This window comes from Zophobas morio, unplaced genomic scaffold (genome assembly GCF_036711695.1).
Source record: "Zophobas morio isolate AGI-343-1 ecotype UQ-CSIRO unplaced genomic scaffold, CSIRO_AGI_Zmor_V1 ptg000026l, whole genome shotgun sequence".
In the NCBI taxonomy this organism is placed as follows: Eukaryota; Metazoa; Arthropoda; class Insecta; order Coleoptera; family Tenebrionidae; genus Zophobas; species Zophobas morio.
Window position 1 is genome coordinate 1,638,049 of NW_026972131.1, and position 20,107 is coordinate 1,658,155.

The 20,107-nt window shown below is 39.1% G+C and overlaps 1 protein-coding gene and 1 long non-coding RNA gene across 2 annotated transcripts in view; both read right to left on the reverse strand.

The window, feature by feature from the left end:
* Positions 1-2,494: 2,494 nt before the first annotated feature.
* On the reverse strand, positions 2,495-3,247 carry LOC135136693 (uncharacterized). The gene is made up of 2 exons (XR_010281746.1): positions 3,131-3,247; positions 2,495-2,890 (listed from the first exon to the last, which is right to left on the reverse strand). It is a non-coding gene; the product is annotated as an uncharacterized LOC135136693 (long non-coding RNA).
* A 3,874-nt stretch (positions 3,248-7,121) lies between these two features.
* LOC135136351 (uncharacterized) overlaps positions 7,122-20,107 on the reverse strand; it is a 56,730-nt gene continuing 43,744 nt past the window's right edge. Inside the window, exons 3-4 of the mRNA XM_064065589.1 lie at positions 16,252-17,468; positions 7,122-16,031 (exon numbers count right to left, since the gene is read on the reverse strand). Coding sequence (XP_063921659.1) covers positions 7,726-16,031; positions 16,252-17,468 — 9,523 coding nt within the window. The 3' untranslated portion in view covers positions 7,122-7,725. The remainder of the gene's footprint in view (positions 16,032-16,251; positions 17,469-20,107) is intronic.

Below are 20,107 nucleotides of genomic sequence, written 5' to 3' on the forward strand. Positions count from 1 at the left end.
CAGCGTCACGTCATCTCGACCGCCCCTGACTTCTATTCTAAACCTGCATCCTTTGTGCAGATGGCGCGATAAATTCGGCCAGCTCGACGAGGAACCGCGCACTCCGCTTCCGCTACATATTTAGGTGTTATTTAACCTCAGTTCCATTTAAATGTTCAATTTCTATGACGCTGATATTAACGACAACTGAACACGTCTTAAAGTTTCAAAAGAGCAATAAACAACAATTAAATTCGGCATACAATCTTGTGAAATTTTAAACAACAAATAATTCTTAATTTAAAAAATTATACAACAAAGAAAATTACTGAGGATTGGATTTCAACCATTCAAACAAAGAATTTATATTATGTTAAATAATGTCTTGATCCAAGTGATTGGTTACTTAAAATAATTAACTTTGAGAATTTATTGTGAACTGGTTACCCCAACAAAACACATAATGAATAAACACAAAAATATCCAGTCATCGTTGCGAGGAAAAAGCGTCTCGGTGATGTAATTAATCTTTAACGTAGCGAGGAAATACCTCGATGATGTAATGATAATAAGAATGATCACGGACAAAGGGAAAACATTATTTTACCCCCCGCCAGTTCACAGTATAATGAATTTTGTTAATTTATCTACCGTAGATGAACTATTAGCAATCTTGTGTGAAGAATTAAGAAGTGTTGTAATGTAACACTTACGTATTAGCATCCAGAAACTTATTTATATTTAAACAAACAAAATCAAACTAGTCCTGACTAAGTGAATTTCATGAAAGCTCTTAGCAAATGTCTGTTAAATTGTGTTAGCACCAGTTAACGATTAAAAATCCTAACCTGATCGGGGAATTTACAAACAATAAAACAAATTTACAGCATGTGTTGGCGTCATTTATAAATTCACATGTTTCCGATTAAAAAGAGCTACCAACTACCAGAAAAAGAACTAAACGTGCACAAGGCCTAGGTTTAACGATTTTTTTTATTGATTTTTTTTTCTCAAATTCAAATTATTTAAATGTGATTTCGGGCCACTGTTAATTAAATTCAGCGCGAAAATTTGATTCAAATTCGGCCACCACACGTTATTTTATGTTTTTATTGTACCAACGCACGATACTAGAGTAATCAAAATATACAGGGTGTTATTGAAAGGTACGTACAACAAAATTGACAGTTATTCGCGAAGCCTAAGAAGTCTTCAATTCCATAACAGCCTATATATTGTAATAACTCAAACGTTCCGCCAAAATTGACATATGAACGAAATTTAAAAAAACCCGCGAAAAATTGAGTGGCCATGAGCTGTGATCGTCAACAAGATGGGACCTGCGTTGTGTTTTGAAATGGGGGAATGTGTTCTGATGCAAAGTGGCGCAATGCGGAGCGGAAAGAGTGTAGGAAGTTAAAACTAGCACTGAAAAGGTACATCTTTTATTCAGTTTTGGAAAAAAATGATTAGAACTAAAAGGAAATATTTAGTTTTACATGCAACAAAACAAATGGCCGAAAAGGTGGTTCCTCTTTTGAGAGAGAACAACTGACTTTTATGAAAAATCAATAATAAATTCCGATATAAAATTATTAAAGATCGTATCAGGGACATAAACAAAAACAAGCAAGCTAAAGTATTGTTGTAGTGGCGTGTTGGAAGTTCTTTTTTTAGATCTTTTTTTTCCAGCTATAGTCTGTATGCTGATAGATTGACTGACAGAAAAGTTACTAGAAATTAAGTAGCGCGCGAAAATTTAAAAATTTAATTTTTTTATTTAAAATTTTGCGCACTACTAAATTTTAATAAAGCAATGAATTTTGAAGAAACTTTACAGCATTCTAAATAAAGTATGTTTAATCTCTTATAATTCGAGATATCTTATTATTAAGGTCTTAATTTTTAATTTAAATTGCTATACAAGAACTTTGTTAATTAGCCAATAACACGTGACGTCACGCTGTGGCGGGAACTCAGCGTTTGACAAGCGCCGTGAAACTCCATAAGTGACAATGTTAACATTTTCGCATTTTATTTAAAAGTGTGGGTATTTATCTAGAAAATAAACACGTGAATAGCTTCTTTCATATCTTTTCTGTGTATCAGGGTGCTTTTTTGGCGATTTGAGTTTAAAAATACATAATAAAAATAAAAATACAGAACGCTGTTTTGGTCTGAATTCCTCGTCACCCAAAATACACTCTTGTGTTTTAAGCGGTAAATCGGAAATTAATATTTTCGTTTGAGGTTAATGTGACGGGTTTAAGTGAAGGTGTATAATTTGTTTTTAAAGTATGGATAATTTAAGTGATTATGCACGATGTCTTTCCGTCAAAGAGAAAAGCAGATATGTACAAAAGTTAAACAATTTAAACGGCGTATATCCTTATATAATGAGTGCAAGTGATTTTAATTTGTGTTTAGACGATGTCCCTACCATAACAATATGAATATCATTCTAAACTTTTTTATTTTTGGAATAAGTAAAATAACCCACAATGAAATTTGTGCATTCAAAAGTCTAGAGGCATTTATTCAGTTTTCTCTATTTTTGTCTTTCAACATTACAAGTATTACGAGTGGATTTATTTTGATATCCTAAATTTTGTGATGGAACATAATCAGGATGGTCCACATCCGACAAATCTGCAGGTTTACCTAAAAGAGCACTAATGTAGTAATTTATTAAAAATTGTAAATCTAATAGGTAGTTACTGTACCAAAATAAAATGATTGAACAAACATAGGAATACTTTACTTTGGCTTCGTTAAATCCACTCGTTTCAAGGCTTTTAACCAAAGCTTCCGCCTTTTTCCCCATCCTGTATATATTTACCTTTATTGTTGCTAATTGCTGGGAAAGGAAAATAAAATTTGTCCGCATTTCTGGTGCTTCGATTCGCGCAATCTACAACAGCACAAAGTTTAGGCATTTTCTCCTAAAATACAAAATATTATATTAAGATGCTAGTGTATTTAAAAAACATTGATGTACATTAACAAAGAATTAATTTGCAAAACAAATAATATAAGATGCAGCGAAGTTAACCTGTACATCACATTGGAAAACATTATTTTTTAAGCATATTCTAACGTTATGGTGCGTTTTACAGATATCTACACAGTCTAGAAACTGTAACAAACTTACCAAACTATAAAAACACAGTTGACACGCTCTCAAATTTAAATGAATTCCGAAAATATTAGCATTGACTCTTGTGAGAAAACAGGCTAGTTGTCAAACGCTGCCATCTTGATGACCTCGGATGACGTCAGTGTATTTGGCTAATAGAACTTTATTTCTTCATATATCATTTTCAGCAAAATTAAAATCGCTATCACTCTCATCTGTCTCTACGTTTAAATTTATTATAATATTATTTACTTTTACAAACTTTTCTTTGTCCCAATAGGTTTTAATGATATTTTCTGTATGTTTAACATAGCTTTTCCATTGTTCCGGTGTTACATTTTGTAGGGCTCGGTTCCAGGCATCAAGTGGGTTTTTATATTTTAAAACCTCTTTGTCGTAGAAACGTTTTGTTTGACTCCATACCATCTCTATGGGATTAAATATACAATGGTATGGAGGCAAACGTAAAACATCATGACCAGCTGCAGTAATAATATTGTCTACTACATACACTGGCTTTTTATAATGAGCTTTACATAGCTTTAACAGTGTATCTTTTTTATCCAACTCTGAAAATGCGATACAGTTCTTTTGCAGCCACAATTGAAGATCAACTTTTTTCCACGCCGTTGTAGGTCGCTTTTCTTCAAGTCGACTATGGTAACTGGCGTTGTCTAAGACTATTATACTAGGTTCTTCCAGTTTTGGTAACAAATCGTTTTGCAGCCACTTTTCAAAATTTTCAGCGTTCATTTCGTGATGATAATCCAGAGTGTTATTTTTACTTTTAAATATAAGAGAAGCATTTTCTACAAATCTTACTTCGTTACCAGCATTGATTATAATGTATCTACCTAAAATTGTTTTGAGGTAACTTCAGTATTAGACATAAATGCATTGATCCTGTATTAGCCTAAATTAAACTCAGTGTAGTAGATACTCTACCGCCGTCTCCAGAAGTTCTTTTGACAGAACGTAGATCCTCATCCTGCCATGATCGCCTAACGGTTCCATTTGAAAATACCCAAGTTTCATCCAAATATATGAAAGGTTTTTTCTCTGCAGAATTAACATTCTCCATATATTTTGATAGAAATACTTTCCTCAGCGCTACAACATGTGGTTTTTCCATTAAAGCACGTCTGCTATCATCTTTTTTGTATGAAAATCCCAAATTCTTTAATAGAAGTGCTAAACTAGATCTTTTATATGTGTAGATAAATTTAGCTGATAATTCTGCTCCCAAGGTATCCAAATTTGCATGAATTCCTAGAACAAATTTAATGTGATTAAAATTTATTGTATCTATTTGAATTGAATCTCTGGGAATCTATAGAATAGTTAAGTTCAAATTCTAGTTGGAAGAAAATTGCGTCAGAAAAGTTAAATTTGATGTAAGTCTTACTGTTTTGCACCATATCGTACAAGACAAGACGAACTTCACGTTTGATGTTTGGATCCAGGTCAGATGTTGCTTTTTTTGGACGTTTTCGTTTTATTTTTCTTGCACTTGCATCAGTAAAATTTTTATACTTTATTACTTGGTTCCTACTAATTCCGAAACATTTAGCTGTGATCTATAAACATTCAAATACCCATAAGAAACCATGCATACAACTGCACAATTTGTTGACCTCAGCTGGCGATCCCAAGCATAGATTTTTATTTTTGAAGAAAGCGTAAGCATTTGCAATCATCTTTTGCGCCACAGTATTGTCTATTACTGTTAAGTAATTTCGCTTCATTTGGTTTTCCTAAAAAATATACACATGAAGCCTTTTAAATAAGCCATCATACACTTACCTGGGCAATATTACTCATTATTAGATCGTTATTGTTTATGGAGTTTATATTTTTGTCTAGGTAGGTTTGTATTTACCCACAACACTAGTTCACAGATAACACAATTTTAACTTAACTTACAAATATTATAATAAACACATCACTATACGATTAATGTAACCCAATACAAAAATCTAAAGCACAACATAAATTCTAAAAACCCGAAAAAATGTAATTTTTAATTTAAACGATTGAAACCAACGCATGCGCGTCTAACCTCAATGACATTTGTCAAAAAATTCAAGGCTGCAATTCACCAAACTAGAATTCGCGCGCTTAATTCTGGGGACTTTTGTGATCTATGGATATTTAAAATAGTTGAATCTATCACTGGAAATACTATACAAAAATCTCGTTCTTTTCAAGTGCAAAATTACAAATTTCGATCACATAAACACAGCTTGTTCTTAAATGTACACAATGGTCTAATATGTGCTTCTTATCTAAGGAAAATGGAAGGGAATGCCCAAATTATTATGGTGGCGTGTTAGCAGATTTATTAAACCACAGCTACCCCCAGTAAAGTTTCCTTTACCAGTAGGACACCCTCTGCATATCTCGCGTTGGTGGAATCCGGTATGCGAAATAAACAGTCATAAGAATGACAGGAAAAATTTGTCAATCTAGACTTGGACCGAACTCGCCAACCGAATTCAATAAAACAAAGTTACTGAAACAAGAGTACATCATGAATTGAATTCCCCGACACATAAATACATAAAACAAATGTTAAATATGGCCAAAAACACAAAATATCGTTCGATACGTACGTCGCTTTGAGAGGTGCGTCCAAGAATAAATGTTCCAAATTTGGAGTCAAAATCAGCATAAAATTCCCTTTCCCCTTTGTACTCACAATGATATTTAAAATTTAATTATTGAATACCGCCAATTACTAGGTTGGAATTCCAAATGGGAATCTATTTAAATTTAAATAATAATAATTGAAGACGAACCATCCATCCCCTGAGACATTTCACAATTTAGAAAATTATAAAATATTGCATCCAAACATTTCTGGTATAATATTGATGTGTTTTTTTCGTACGAGAAAATAAAATGAACAATTTCTAGAGATTTCGTGAAATTAAATAACAATTTTAACAAATCCGAACGCGTTCCGGGGAAATCCAGCAGCTGAACAATAAATGTCGCAATGTGTGGAATTTCTGAACGTCGCGTCTCGCCGTCGTCGCAATGCATGAGATTGACGAATTATCAATTAAAAATCATCGTAAAATTTATTTACACATGGGGGTAACGATGGTGTCCCTTTAATCTACTGCGAATTTGCCCTTCGGTTAGGTTTCACGAATAAATTGTGGTGACCGAATTTGAATTAAAAATTTCGAGCTGAAATAATTAACAAAAAAATCAATAAAAAAATCGTTAAACACAGGCAACCATGTGCACGTTAACGCTTTTTGGGTAGTTGGTAGCTCGCTGAGGAATTATAGTTAGAGGGTTGGTAGGGACAAGGTGGCTGCTTGGTGGTTAAGTTAGTTGGCTTTGTACTTAATAAAAGGGAGGAAGCCTTTGTTTAACGACAACTAATCGTAACGATGACGACGCCACAGTTTCCCCAACGTGTGTAGCTAATTCTTGCGGCTTTCTAATCGGAAAATGTGAATTTTTGACCGACGTGTAAATTTGCTTAATTGTTTGTACATTCACAGTTCATGTTAGGATTTTAATCATTAACTGGTTCTAACCCAATTTAACAGACATTAGATTTGTTTAAACAAACACTTGCTAGATTTCATGAAATTCACTGAGTCAGGACTCGTCACTGCCAAAGAAAAAATGCAAGATGTCTACGTCATGGATATGCATTTTTTTGTTACATCTTCTTGCTTTTTAATGTTTGAATAATTCGACATTAGTATCTTTAACCTACCTGTTAGAAGTCAACTAGTGTATGCATCTATAGCTTGGTTTTCGCATTAGACAAGTTAATTATTATGTCTGGCACCACAAGACCTGCCACATTTTGATCGCTACATCCGAATGCTTGCAGTTTGCATTCCGGTAATATTCTCCCTCCATGAATATATATACTTACCCTATCTCATAGTCACATGATAAGAGATTTCTTATCAAACTTCTTTATTTTTAAAATTCCCAAAAGACTGTTTACTTTAAAAAATCTACAAGAAAACTCGTATTTATAATAAAATATTTATTTGAATTATTCACAACTTCTTCGCACTCAAAATAGATAAGTTATAGCTTATCTACCGGTGCTGGATACAAATAGAACAATCAGCTCCAAAAATTCGATTCACCAACATCACGTGAAACGAATTTGGAGCTTCAATCACTGGCGGTGACTACGAATTTATCTCGGTGAGCGTTATTTTATATTTTCATTTAAAGCTTCAAATAAAACGAAATGTGCCAGTTACTCAAAAAAAAACTAAGGTAAAATCGGCGAGCTAACGGAAAGTCGTAAACAAAAGCAAATAATATTTCAAATAATCATAATTTTTATTGGGTTTTATACTCTTACAAGCTTTCACAAGCTTCTCGTATAAAAAAATAGGTATAATATAAGGCAAGTATTAGATTGAAAAAAATCCCAAGCGAAATATAAAACCCAGTCCTAAGCAAAAATATATATATGTGTATAATTGTTGTTGTTTACCTCTGCCATCTATAAAAATATATAATATTAATAAAATTATGATAATTAATAACAATAACAATATCACAATGTTAGAATGTTAGTTCGTAACAGTCCATATGTAGGTTGGAATGATAAATGTTATTTAAGACCCGGATTTGCCAGAAACCGGTGCGTAGAATTTGTGAGACTTGGTATCTCTGGTATGTTTGAACGGTCCTTTTGGCAAGTCAATCAGAACTGCAGGACACGGGCCAACGTTCCGCGGCATATATTCCTTCTTGTACGATGTAACTATAGTCGACTTGCTATCACCCAAACTGATATTCGATATATTCGACCGTCTTGTAACCCTTTCAACTCTTTGAACATTCTGCTCTTTTGTAAATTCCCCGTAGGATCTCGCTTCCGACTGACCATAAAAGTGTCCCCCTACCGAAAGATTATCTTTCCTAATAATTTTCTGTGGCCTTTCCACGACATGATATGAAGTTGACGATTGTTGATTACGTCGATTGATAATATTATTTTCTTGAGTCGATCTGTGGATGGAACTTAGACTGCGACGATCAGTATTTTGCGACACGTAGCCTTGATCATGAAGGTTGCAGATGGATTTTCTCATATCTAAAGCTGCCGAACTCGTCGCATGAAGCGCTTCCGTCGAGGTATGCAAACCTTTGCGATGCAGAATTTGGTTGTTGATTTCTTCCGCTGACGTCATCACGTTTTTACGGTGGTGTGTCGATTGTGAGATGTGTTTTTCTGTATGTTGTTTGTTAGCTACTTCTTGGCGACTTGTCACTTGGTTGATATTAGTGCTGGATTCATGTCGCGCGTTATCCACTACGTGACTTTCAGTATGGTGATTCGTGTGATGAACGCGCGTTTGCGACGACGATTTTCGTATTTCTTGGTTAGCTGCTGTAATTTCTTGACGTTGTTGTTGTTGTTGTTGTTGAACTTGATTGTGTGTCGCACCTTGTTCAGTTTTTTGTGCTCCTGTTGTGGTCTTGGTAGTTGTTCGGGTTGTAGTAACTATAGTACCATCAGCTAACGTCTTAGTGTCTGTAGTCACATTCGAGGTTTTATTAGCAGTCGTTTTAACATTCCTATTATCAACAATTTCTTTGCGATCGACGCGGTCGACTTTTCTTGTGTAAGTGTTATAGTTGCTTTGGTTGGTGGTTTGCATTACCGTTGTGTCATTACCAAGAGTGAAGTGCGACTCTTGATGGCGCCGTTTATTAATAACTGCATGTCCTCCTGGACCACCCACTGGTGACTTCTTGGGAGTCGTTTCAAAGGTTTGTTTCGTTGTAGTTATGTATTCGGTTTTACCTTCGCCAACTCTTAACGAGTCTTCGTGTTTTCTAATTTCAGCTCTTTCTCCTCGTGTGACAACAAACTCAGACTTTTGTATCGTCGTATCCTGGAAATCTCCTGTAATTTTCAAATTGTCTTGAGGTCGCTTAACAGGAGCATGTTCGCCTCGAGTTGGTTTAAAATCGTCTTTACTTTTAGGAGTACCAGTGAATTGTCCCTCGGGTTTGAGATTATCAGGATGTTTAACAACCGGGGCTCTTTCACCTGGTTGATATTTAGGTTTCGTAGGTGTTTCAAAATCACCTTCTGGTCGTAAATTATCGTGTGGTTTTTTCGGTGAAGGTCTCTCACCCGGGGCGTATTTAGGTTTTTCCGGACGCTCAAAATCTCCTTCTGGGTGCAAGTTATCGTCATGTCTAATTGGTGATCGGCGCTCACCAGGTCCCACAGTTCCAGGTGTACGTTTCACAAATTCACCTTCAGGTCTCAAGTTGTCTTGAGGCTTGGTAGGTGAAGGTCGTTCTCCAGGTGCATATTGCGATTTTTCGGGTCTAACAAAATCGCCTTCCGGTCTAAGATTATCCTGTTGTCTTATAGGACTACGTCTTTCGCCAGGTCCAACTTCAGACACCTTGGGACGGACGAAGTCGCCTTCGGTTTTTAAGTTATCTTGGGGTTTCTTGGCAACTGGGCGTTCACCTGGTTGGAACTTCGATTTTTGTGGACGGTCAAACCCACCCTCGGGGTGTAGATTATCTTCGTGTCGTATCGGTGTGCGACGTTCTCCAGGTCTATACCCAGGTCTAGTTGGAGTCTCGAAATCACCTTCAGGTTTAAGATTATCTTGTGGCTTTTTAGGTGATGGTCTATCACCTGGGTGATATTTGGGTCGTTCGGGACGCTCAAAATCTCCTTCAGGATGTAAATTGTCTTCGTGACGTATCGGCGTGCGACGTTCTCCTGGTCTATAACCCGGTCTAGTTGGAGTCTCGAAATCACCTTCAGGTTTAAGATTATCCTGCGGCTTTTTAGGGGTTGGCCTATCACCTGGTTGATATTGTGGCCGATCTGGTCGATCAAAATCTCCCTCGGGATGCAAATTATCGTCGTGTCGTATCGGTGTGCGACGTTCACCAGGCCCGATTTTCGTAGGAGTCGGTCTTTCGAAATCGCCCTCCAGTTTCAAGTTATCTTCATGTCGAATAACTTCAGTTCTTTCAATAACCCGCGTATTATATTCATCCCGTTTTCGATATTCGTTAAACTCGCCCTCCATTCTCAAGTTATCTTGTCGAGTAACAATCTCAGCACGTTCACCTCTGGTAACAGAATACGCGTCGCTGGTTTTAGTATCTATGAACTCGCCCTCTGTCTTCAGAGTATCTTTACGAATAATAGTTTCATATCGATCCCCTTTAACAAATTTGAAATCATCTCTAGTCCGTACATCGGTGAACTCTCCTTCCATTCTTAGATTGTCTTCGTGCTTTACCACATCCACACGATCAACGACTACCGTTCGACCGAAATCATCCCTGCGTCGGATGTCCCATTCTCCCTCCAAGCGCAAATTATCTTCGCGTTTAATTACATCAAGTCGTTCTCCTCTTGTAACCTGATAGTCATCCTTACGAGTAATGATAAGCTCACCTTCTTGTTTCAAATTATCTTCGTGTCTGTAAGGTCGTCGTATTTCGCAAGGTCCCACTTCCTTAAGCTCAGGTCTTTCGAATTCTCCTTCGGGTCGAAGATTATCCTCTGGACGTTTTTGTTTCGGACGTTCCGCTGGTTGATACCCGGGTTTGTGCGGACGATCAAATTCACCTTCAGGACGCAAGTTATCATCGTGTTTAATGGGACTTCTGCGTTCTGCTGGTCCGATTTTCGTAGGTGTAGGTCGCTCGAATTCGCCTTCGGGTTTAAGGTTATCCTCGGGTCGTTTTGGTTGCGGTCTTTCTCCAGGGCGATAGCCGGGTTTGTCGGGACGCTCAAAATCACCCTCTGGTCGTAAATTATCGTCGTGTTTGATTGGTGTTCTACGTTCCGCAGGTCCGACTTTAGTGGGACTTGGACGTTCGAAATCTCCTTCTGGACGAAGATTATCTTCGGGACGTTTCTGTTTTGGACGTTCCGCTGGCTGATATCCAGGTTTATCGGGTCTTTCGAAGTCGCCTTCAGGTCGTAAGTTGTCGTCGTGTTTGATAGGTGTTCTACGTTCCGCAGGTCCGACTTTAGTGGGAGTCGGGCGCTCAAAATCACCTTCTGGTCGCAGATTGTCTTCTGGACGTTTTTGTTTTGGACGTTCTGCTGGGCGATATCCAGGTTTATCGGGTCTTTCAAAGTCGCCTTCGGGACGTAAGTTATCGTCGTGTTTGATAGGTGTTCGACGTTCAGCGGGACCGACTTTAGTGGGACTTGGACGTTCGAATTCACCCTCGGGTCGAAGATTATCTTCAGGACGTTTTGGTTTCGGACGCTCGGCTGGTCTGAACCCTGGTTTTTCTGGTCGTTCAAAATCACCCTCTGGTCGTAAATTGTCGTCGTGTTTGATGGGGGTTCGACGTTCGGCAGGGCCGACTTTCGTGGGAGTCGGACGTTCGAATTCTCCTTCGGGTCGAAGATTGTCTTCGGGGCGCTTTTGTTTTGGACGTTCCCCGGGTCGATATTCAGGTTTATCAGGCCTGTCGAAGTCGCCTTCAGGACGTAAGTTATCGTCATGCTTAATCGGTGTTCTACGTTCCGCAGGTCCGACTTTAGTTGGAGTCGGGCGTTCAAAATCACCTTCTGGTCGAAGATTGTCTTCAGGACGTTTTTGCTTTGGACGTTCTGCTGGCCTATATCCAGGTTTGTCGGGTCTTTCAAAGTCACCTTCAGGACGTAAATTATCGTCGTGTTTGATAGGCGTTCGACGTTCAGCAGGACCTACTTTAGTTGGAGTTGGACGTTCAAATTCACCCTCGGGTCGAAGATTGTCTTCGGGACGTTTCTGTTTCGGACGTTCCCCTGGTCGATATTCAGGTTTATCAGGCCTTTCGAAGTCACCTTCAGGACGTAAGTTATCATCATGTTTGATAGGTTGTCTACGTTCCGCAGGTCCGACTTTAGTTGGGGTCGGGCGTTCAAAATCACCTTCTGGTCGAAGATTGTCTTCAGGACGCTTCTGTTTCGGACGTTCCCCTGGTCGATATTCAGGTTTATCAGGCCTGTCGAAGTCACCTTCAGGACGTAAGTTATCGTCATGCTTAATCGGTGTTCGACGTTCCGCAGGTCCGACTTTAGTTGGAGTCGGGCGTTCAAATTCTCCTTCTGGTCGAAGATTGTCTTCGGGGCGTTTTGGTTTTGGACGTTCCGCTGGCCGATATCCCGGTTTATCAGGTCTTTCAAAGTCACCTTCAGGACGTAAGTTATCGTCATGCTTAATCGGTGTTCTACGTTCCGCAGGACCTACTTTGGTTGGAGTTGGACGTTCAAATTCTCCCTCGGGTCGAAGATTATCTTCAGGACGCTTCTGTTTCGGACGTTCTGCTGGCCTAAATTCAGTTCTTTCCGGTCGTTCAAAGTCGCCCTCAGGTCGTAAATTATCATCATGTTTAATAGGACTTCGACGTTCAGCAGGACCAACTTTGGTTGGAGTCGGGCGTTCAAAATCACCCTCTGGTCGAAGATTGTCTTCAGGACGTTTCTGTTTCGGACGTTCCCCTGGTCTATATTCAGGTTTATCAGGCCTGTCAAAGTCACCTTCAGGTCGCAAGTTATCGTCATGCTTAATCGGTGTTCGACGTTCCCCAGGTCCGACCTTGGTAGGAGTTGGACGTTCAAATTCACCCTCGGGGCGAAGATTATCTTCAGGACGCTTCTGTTTCGGACGTTCTGCTGGCCTAAATTCTGGTCTTTCCGGTCGTTCAAAGTCACCCTCCGGTCGTAAATTATCATCATGCTTAATAGGACTTCGACGTTCAGCAGGACCAACTTTGGTTGGAGTCGGGCGTTCAAAATCACCTTCTGGTCGAAGATTGTCTTCAGGACGTTTCTGTTTCGGACGTTCCCCTGGTCGATATTCGGGTTTATCAGGCCTTTCAAAGTCACCTTCAGGACGTAAATTATCATCACGTTTGATAGGCGTTCGACGTTCACCAGGTCCGACTTTGGTAGGAGTTGGGCGTTCGAATTCTCCTTCGGGTCGAAGATTATCTTCAGGACGTTTTGGTTTCGGACGTTCTGCTGGTCTGTACCCTGGTTTTTCTGGTCGTTCAAAATCACCCTCAGGACGTAAGTTATCGTCATGTTTGATAGGTGTTCTACGTTCCGCAGGTCCAACTTTGGTAGGAGTTGGGCGTTCGAATTCTCCTTCTGGTCGAAGATTGTCTTCGGGGCGTTTTGCTTTTGGACGTTCTGCTGGCCGATATCCAGGTTTATCAGGTCTTTCAAAGTCACCTTCAGGACGTAAGTTATCGTCATGCTTAATCGGTGTTCGGCGTTCACCAGGTCCAACTTTGGTCGGAGTCGGGCGTTCGAATTCTCCTTCTGGTCGAAGATTATCTTCAGGACGTTTTGGTTTCGGACGTTCCGCTGGTCTGTACCCTGGTTTTTCTGGTCGTTCAAAATCACCCTCAGGCCGTAAGTTATCATCATGTTTGATAGGTGTTCTACGTTCCCCAGGTCCGACTTTAGTTGGAGTTGGACGTTCGAAATCTCCTTCGGGTCGAAGATTATCTTCAGGACGTTTCTGTTTTGGACGCTCTGCTGGTCTAAATTCCGGTTTTTCTGGCCGTTCAAAATCGCCTTCAGGTCGCAGATTATCATCATGTTTAATGGGAGTTCGACGTTCCGCAGGACCAATTTTAGTTGGAGTCGGACGTTCGAAATCGCCTTCAGGTTTTAGATTATCTTCAGGACGTTTGGGTTTTGGACGCTCGGCTGGTCTGAACCCTGGTTTTTCTGGTCGTTCAAAGTCACCTTCTGGTCGTAAATTGTCTTCAGGACGTTTCTGTTTTGGTCGTTCCCCTGGTCGATATTCAGGTTTATCAGGCCTTTCAAAGTCACCTTCAGGACGCAAGTTATCGTCATGTTTAATCGGTGTTCGACGTTCACCAGGACCCACTTTGGTGGGAGTTGGGCGTTCGAATTCTCCTTCTGGTCGAAGATTATCTTCAGGACGTTTTGGTTTTGGACGCTCAGCTGGTCTGTACCCTGGTTTTTCTGGTCGTTCAAAATCACCCTCAGGTCGTAAGTTATCATCATGTTTAATAGGTGTTCTACGTTCCCCAGGTCCGACTTTAGTTGGAGTTGGACGTTCGAAGTCTCCTTCGGGTCGAAGATTATCTTCAGGACGTTTTTGTTTAGGACGTTCTGCAGGTTTGAACTCCGGCCTTTCTGGTCGTTCAAAATCACCCTCCGGTCGAAGATTATCTTCAGGACGTTTCTGTTTTGGACGCTCGGCTGGCCTGTACCCTGGTTTCTCTGGTCGTTCAAAATCACCCTCTGGTCGTAAATTGTCATCAGGTTTAATGGGGGTTCGACGTTCTCCAGGACCAACTTTAGTGGGAGTTGGACGTTCGAAATCTCCTTCGGGTCGAAGATTATCTTCAGGGCGTTTTTGTTTTGGACGTTCAGTCGATCGATACTCGGGTTTCTCCGGTCTCTCAAAATCGCCTTCTGGTCGAAGATTATCTTCAGGACGTTTTTGTTTTGGACGCTCTGCTGGTCTAAATTCGGGTTTTTCCGGTCGTTCAAAATCACCCTCAGGTCGTAAATTGTCGTCATGTTTAATCGGGGTTCGACGTTCTCCAGGTCCAATTTTAGTTGGAGTTGGACGTTCGAAATCGCCTTCAGGTCTTAGATTATCTTCAGGACGTTTCGCTTTTGGACGTTCTGTTGGCTGATATTCCAGTTTCTCCGGTCTTTCGAAATCGCCTTCAGGTCTCAGATTATCCTCAGGACGCTTTTGTTTCGGACGTTCAGCTGGACGATACTTCGGCTTTTCAGGTCGTTCAAAATCACCTTCAGGACGCAAGTTATCGTCGTGTTTAATAGGAGTCCGACGTTCCCCAGGTCCGACTTTAGTTGAAGTTGGTCGTTCAAAATCTCCTTCAGGTCTAAGGTTATCTTCAGGCCGTTTTGGTTTCGGTCTTTCTGCTGGTTGGTATCCTGGCTTTTCTGGACGTTCAAAGTCACCTTCTGGTTTCAGATTGTCTTGAGGACGTTTTTGTTTCGGACGTTCTGTCGTACGATATTCCGGTCTCTCTGGACGCTCAAAATCTCCCTCTGGACGGAGATTGTCTTCAGGACGTTTCTGTTTCGGTCTTTCTGTTGGTTGGTAACCGGGTTTCTCTGGACGTTCAAAGTCACCTTCAGGCTTTAGGTTATCTTCGGGACGCTTTTGTTTCGGACGTTCCGCCGGACGAAACTCTGGTCTCTCTGGACGCTCGAAATCACCCTCAGGCCGCAGATTGTCGTCGTGTTTAATTGGACTTCTACGTTCTCCTTGTGTCACTTTAGTTGGCGTAGGACGTTCAAAATCTCCTTCTGGACGAAGATTATCTTCAGGTCGTTTCGGTTTCGGGCGTTCTGTAGGTTTGTATTTTGGTTTTTCCGGTCTCTCAAAATCGCCTTCGGGTTTCAAATTGTCTTCAGGCTTTTTCGGTTTAGGTCGTTCGGTAAGCTTGGGAATGTAATCTTCTTTAGATTTAGGAGAACCCTCGAATGGTCCCTCGGGTTTGAGGTTATCTCGGTGTATAATTGCGGTTTGACGGACGTATTGTTCGTCGAATTGTTTATAATTTTCTTGAGTTGTTGTCGTTACTTCTGTACTTTGCGTTGAATAGAATTTGTCTACATCGTCTTTAGTCCAAGTTCTTCGGCGTCGTTGTGGAACCTCAGGAACTTTTTCTGTGTAATCGGTTGTAGTTGAAGTATCAAATACCATTTCGCCTTCTACAGTTAGATTATCTTGTCTCTTTTTAACTAATGTTGTACGTTCAATTACAGTGCTGTAATCAACAAATTCTGATTTATTAGTGGTATCTGTAATAAAGTCTCCTTCGATCTTAGTCCAGGTATTGCGTCTAATAGGGCTAGGCCGTTCTACCAATTCGCCACTGAAGTCAACTCTGGTAGTGGTTTCGTCTGAAATATTCGTAGTTTAATGGCAAATTTTGGTTTAGATCAAAGAAAACATATCTTCTAGCGAGTCTAACTTAGCCATTAACAATGTATTTTGCATTTAAATTTAAGCTATAATAAGAATCAGACTCGGGAAGATCATGTTTTTTTTGGTAAACTCTACAGAAACTGCATCCAAATTTTTGAGTTAAGTAACCACTTATCTCTGGTTAATCTTACTTACCAATAAATTCTCCCCCAACGGTAATATTGTCTTCGTGACGTTTAATCTCTGCACGTTCTCCTCTTATAACGCGATAATCATCAATAATGGTCCGCGTTCCCGTAAAGTCTCCTTCAGGTTTTAAATTGTCCTGAGGTTTTCGTGCAATCGGTCGTTCGGCTGGTTTCCATTGTTCTGGTTCAGGAATTTCAAAATCTCCTTCTGGTCTTAGATTATCTTTTGGCTTTTTCACTGGTTCTCGTTCTCCCGGGGACCACTTTTCTGGAGTGCGTTTCTCAAATTCCCCTTCCGGGCGTAAATTATCTTCAGGTTTTTTAACTGGAGCTCGTTCACCAGGTCTCCAATCTTCCGGTTTGCGTTTCTGAAAATCTCCTTCCGGTTTAAGATTATCTTGAGGCTTTTTAACTGGGGCTCTATCTCCTGGCTTCCATTCATCAGGTTTGCGTTTTTCGAAATCTCCTTCCGGTCGAAGATTGTCTTGAGGTTTCTTGACCGGAGCACGATCACCAGGTTGCCATGGTTGCGGTTGTCTCTTTTCAAAATCACCTTCTGGTTTTAAGTGATCTTGAGGTTTAACAACCGGTGCTCTATCCCCTGGTTTCCATTCATCGGGTTTACGTTTTTCGAATTCTCCCTCAGGTTTAAGGTTATCTTCAGGTTTCTTCACTGGTGCCCGTTCGCCAGGTGCCCACTGTCCCGGTTTTCTTTTCTCAAATTCACCTTCCGGTCGAAGATTGTCTTGGGGTTTCTTAACGGGAGCACGATCACCAGGTTGCCATTCGTCAGGTTTACGTTTTTCGAATTCTCCCTCAGGTCTGAGGTTATCTTCGGGTTTCTTCACTGGTGCCCTTTCACCAGGCGACCACTGTTCTGGTTTTCTTTTTTCGAAGTCTCCTTCTGGGCGAAGATTGTCTTGAGGTTTTTTCACAGGGGCACGATCACCCGGTTGCCATTGTTCTGGGTGTCTTTTTTCGAATTCACCTTCAGGTTTTAAATGATCTTGAGGTTTTACAACTGGTGCCCTTTCGCCCGGTAACCATTTCTGTGGCTGTCGTTTTTCAAATTCTCCTTCTGGTTTTAAATTATCTTTTGGGATGATGATCGGTGCACGTTCACCTCTGATGGCATTGTATTCATCTTTGGGGTGACCTAAGAAAGGCCCGTCTAGATGGAGATGATCATTGTAATCTTCGGGATTGTGGGGACAAGTATGACGGCTGCAATTAAGAAAGACATCTATGTTAGGAAATTTAAACAACTAAACTTGAGTCTAATAGTATAGTAAGTCGTGTAATAATGAATTAGTCTTACTTTTATTTAGATTGTAAAGAAATATACCTACATGATTTAATTAATTCTTAATTACTTTACACCCTGCCAATTTCAACGAACAATAATCTGAAACGATCTTACCGGTTTATTTAGGGTGAATTACTGGTAATAATAATGTTGTACTAATGGTTGGTGAGCACTCTATTGATTTTACATAAAGCGCATTGATCATATTTTCAAACTATGTATGTTTATTCTGCGTTTGTTTTCTTTGCATTTTGTAAGGGGACATTTCTTATCAGCCGCACATTTATGTACAAACTTCTAAAGAAGTTTTATTATAAATTGTATCATTTTGTGGCTTACACTTTAAAGTTTAGACACTTATTTATTTTTCACGCTTGTACAAAAAAACTTGACTTGAATTTATTTGTTTCTGTATAATTATTGTTACCAATTATATATGTATACACTTATAACAAAAAAAGACTTCATCATTTTAAGTCAATTTTGCTGTCAGCAGGTATTATGTTCTATAATTAAATGAACCATGGACTAGTGCTTTTGTAAACACTAAACCTTGAGAAAATTAAGAAAAGAGAATAGCATAGTTCTATTAAAAAAGTCGACCATGACATTATCATTTAAACTTGTCTGGTAAGCTCATAAGGTGCACATTTGAAGTGCACTAGTGGAGATCAGGCGAGAGTGCATAGTAAATTTGATTTCGTTTTTTATTTTAGACCTATAAGGCCTCTCCTCAAACTGCCAAAGTCTAGTATTTCCGAAAGTAAACTAGCAGCACAAAATTACACACAAACCTATTGCACATGAGAACATTTTCAAACATTTTTGAGTAAATCTGGAGCGTTGTGTCCTCCTAAATAATTGCCAGTGCAACAATTCTAATTTTTGTTCAGCTGTAAATAAATAAATAAATAAATAAATAAATATTTAAAACGTGCAAAATATGATCAGTCTATTCTTTAATTTATCATTGCATTCATATTTTTGAGATTTGCTTATACAGGCTGACTCAAAAAAATTAACAAATCAGTCAATCTGTTTTATTGAATAAATCAAGAATTAATAATTTCCACGTGACATTCTTCCGATGAATAAATATAAACGCTTTCAAGTTGTTTTTCTTATCGAGGATAACCTAAGGACGTACAGTAATCGATTACGTCGGGCAATTTGGTACTTTCATATTTTCTCGATATTTCATAAACCCTAGACAAGGCCCTAGCTAGGGGGAGGCTAGGGGATGCCGAGCCCCCCCTATATCTAGACAAGTTATAATTAACCAAATGTGAATTACAACATCGAAAATCAAAATAAAATGCAGTGTTTTATGCAATAAGGGGAAGTCAGAGCAATAAAAAAGTCTGGACCGTCGGCATTGTGATCCGGTTATTCCAATTCGTAGAAAACATCTTTTAGTTTAGTTTCTGTTTCACTCTCTCATCTACAGGTTGATAAGTGTTATCGCTATTTGTCTTAAATTCCGAGTACCATAAATAATTTTCAGTTCAGTCTTCAGTCGCACCTCTGTTTTTATTAAATACGACAGACGTGATTAAATTGTTTCGTTATTTCAATGATTATATTATTAATGGCTATTCAAGAATAACGATAATACAATACTTTTATTACTAGTATTACAGTGCATCTTTCCAAACTGATAGATGCGTCTTTGCAAAAATGTGGATGACATCAACACAAAATTTTGTAATAGAAAAACTCACTTGTAGCAAACGGTTAGCACGTTTTTTTACCTTTACTCAAACATTAGATACATATTTTATTTTAGCTTATACAGGCATTTTAAATGGTACCTTAATTTTCTTCAAAATGATTTGCCACTGCTTCTAGAAGACAGAGATTTAGAAACAAGGCAAAATTTATAGTACCAACAGGATGGAGCTCCGCCACATTTTCGGCTAACTGTGCGGGAATATTTAAATGAAACATTTGAAGATCGTTGGATAGGAAGAGGTTCAGTAAATCCGTGGCACTCTGAAGGAACGGGTTTATTAAACACCAATCCTTAGTGTGGAACATTTGGAACAAAGAATTTCTGAAGAATGCCGTCTTATTACACCCGAAATTTTAGTATGAGTGAAAAGGTCGTTTTGGGCAAGACTCCAAGCCCGCCAACAGAATGAAGGACGGCATTTTGAGCATTTGTTGCATTAATATTGTTTATTTGTTTATGTTTTATATGTAATTTGTTTTTTTGTCAACATCAATTATGCCTCTGAAAATGTATTGTGTGTTGCATTTCAAATCCTGTAAGGCTCGGCATTACTCATGAAACACCCTGTATATTTACTTATCCCCTCCACAAAATTGATGAGTCTGTACTTGTGATTTATCATTCCATTCAAATTTTGTGGATTTGCATATACAGGGTGACTCAAAAAAAATAATGAATGCGTGAATTTATTTTATTGATTTAATCTGGAACTACAAAACCGAATGTTCTGAAATCTTGGAGATGTTTTAAAGTTATCATAGACATGGTAAATTTTGATCAAAATGGATTTGCTCTTCCCCCTAAAAAATTGATGACGCCACCCCA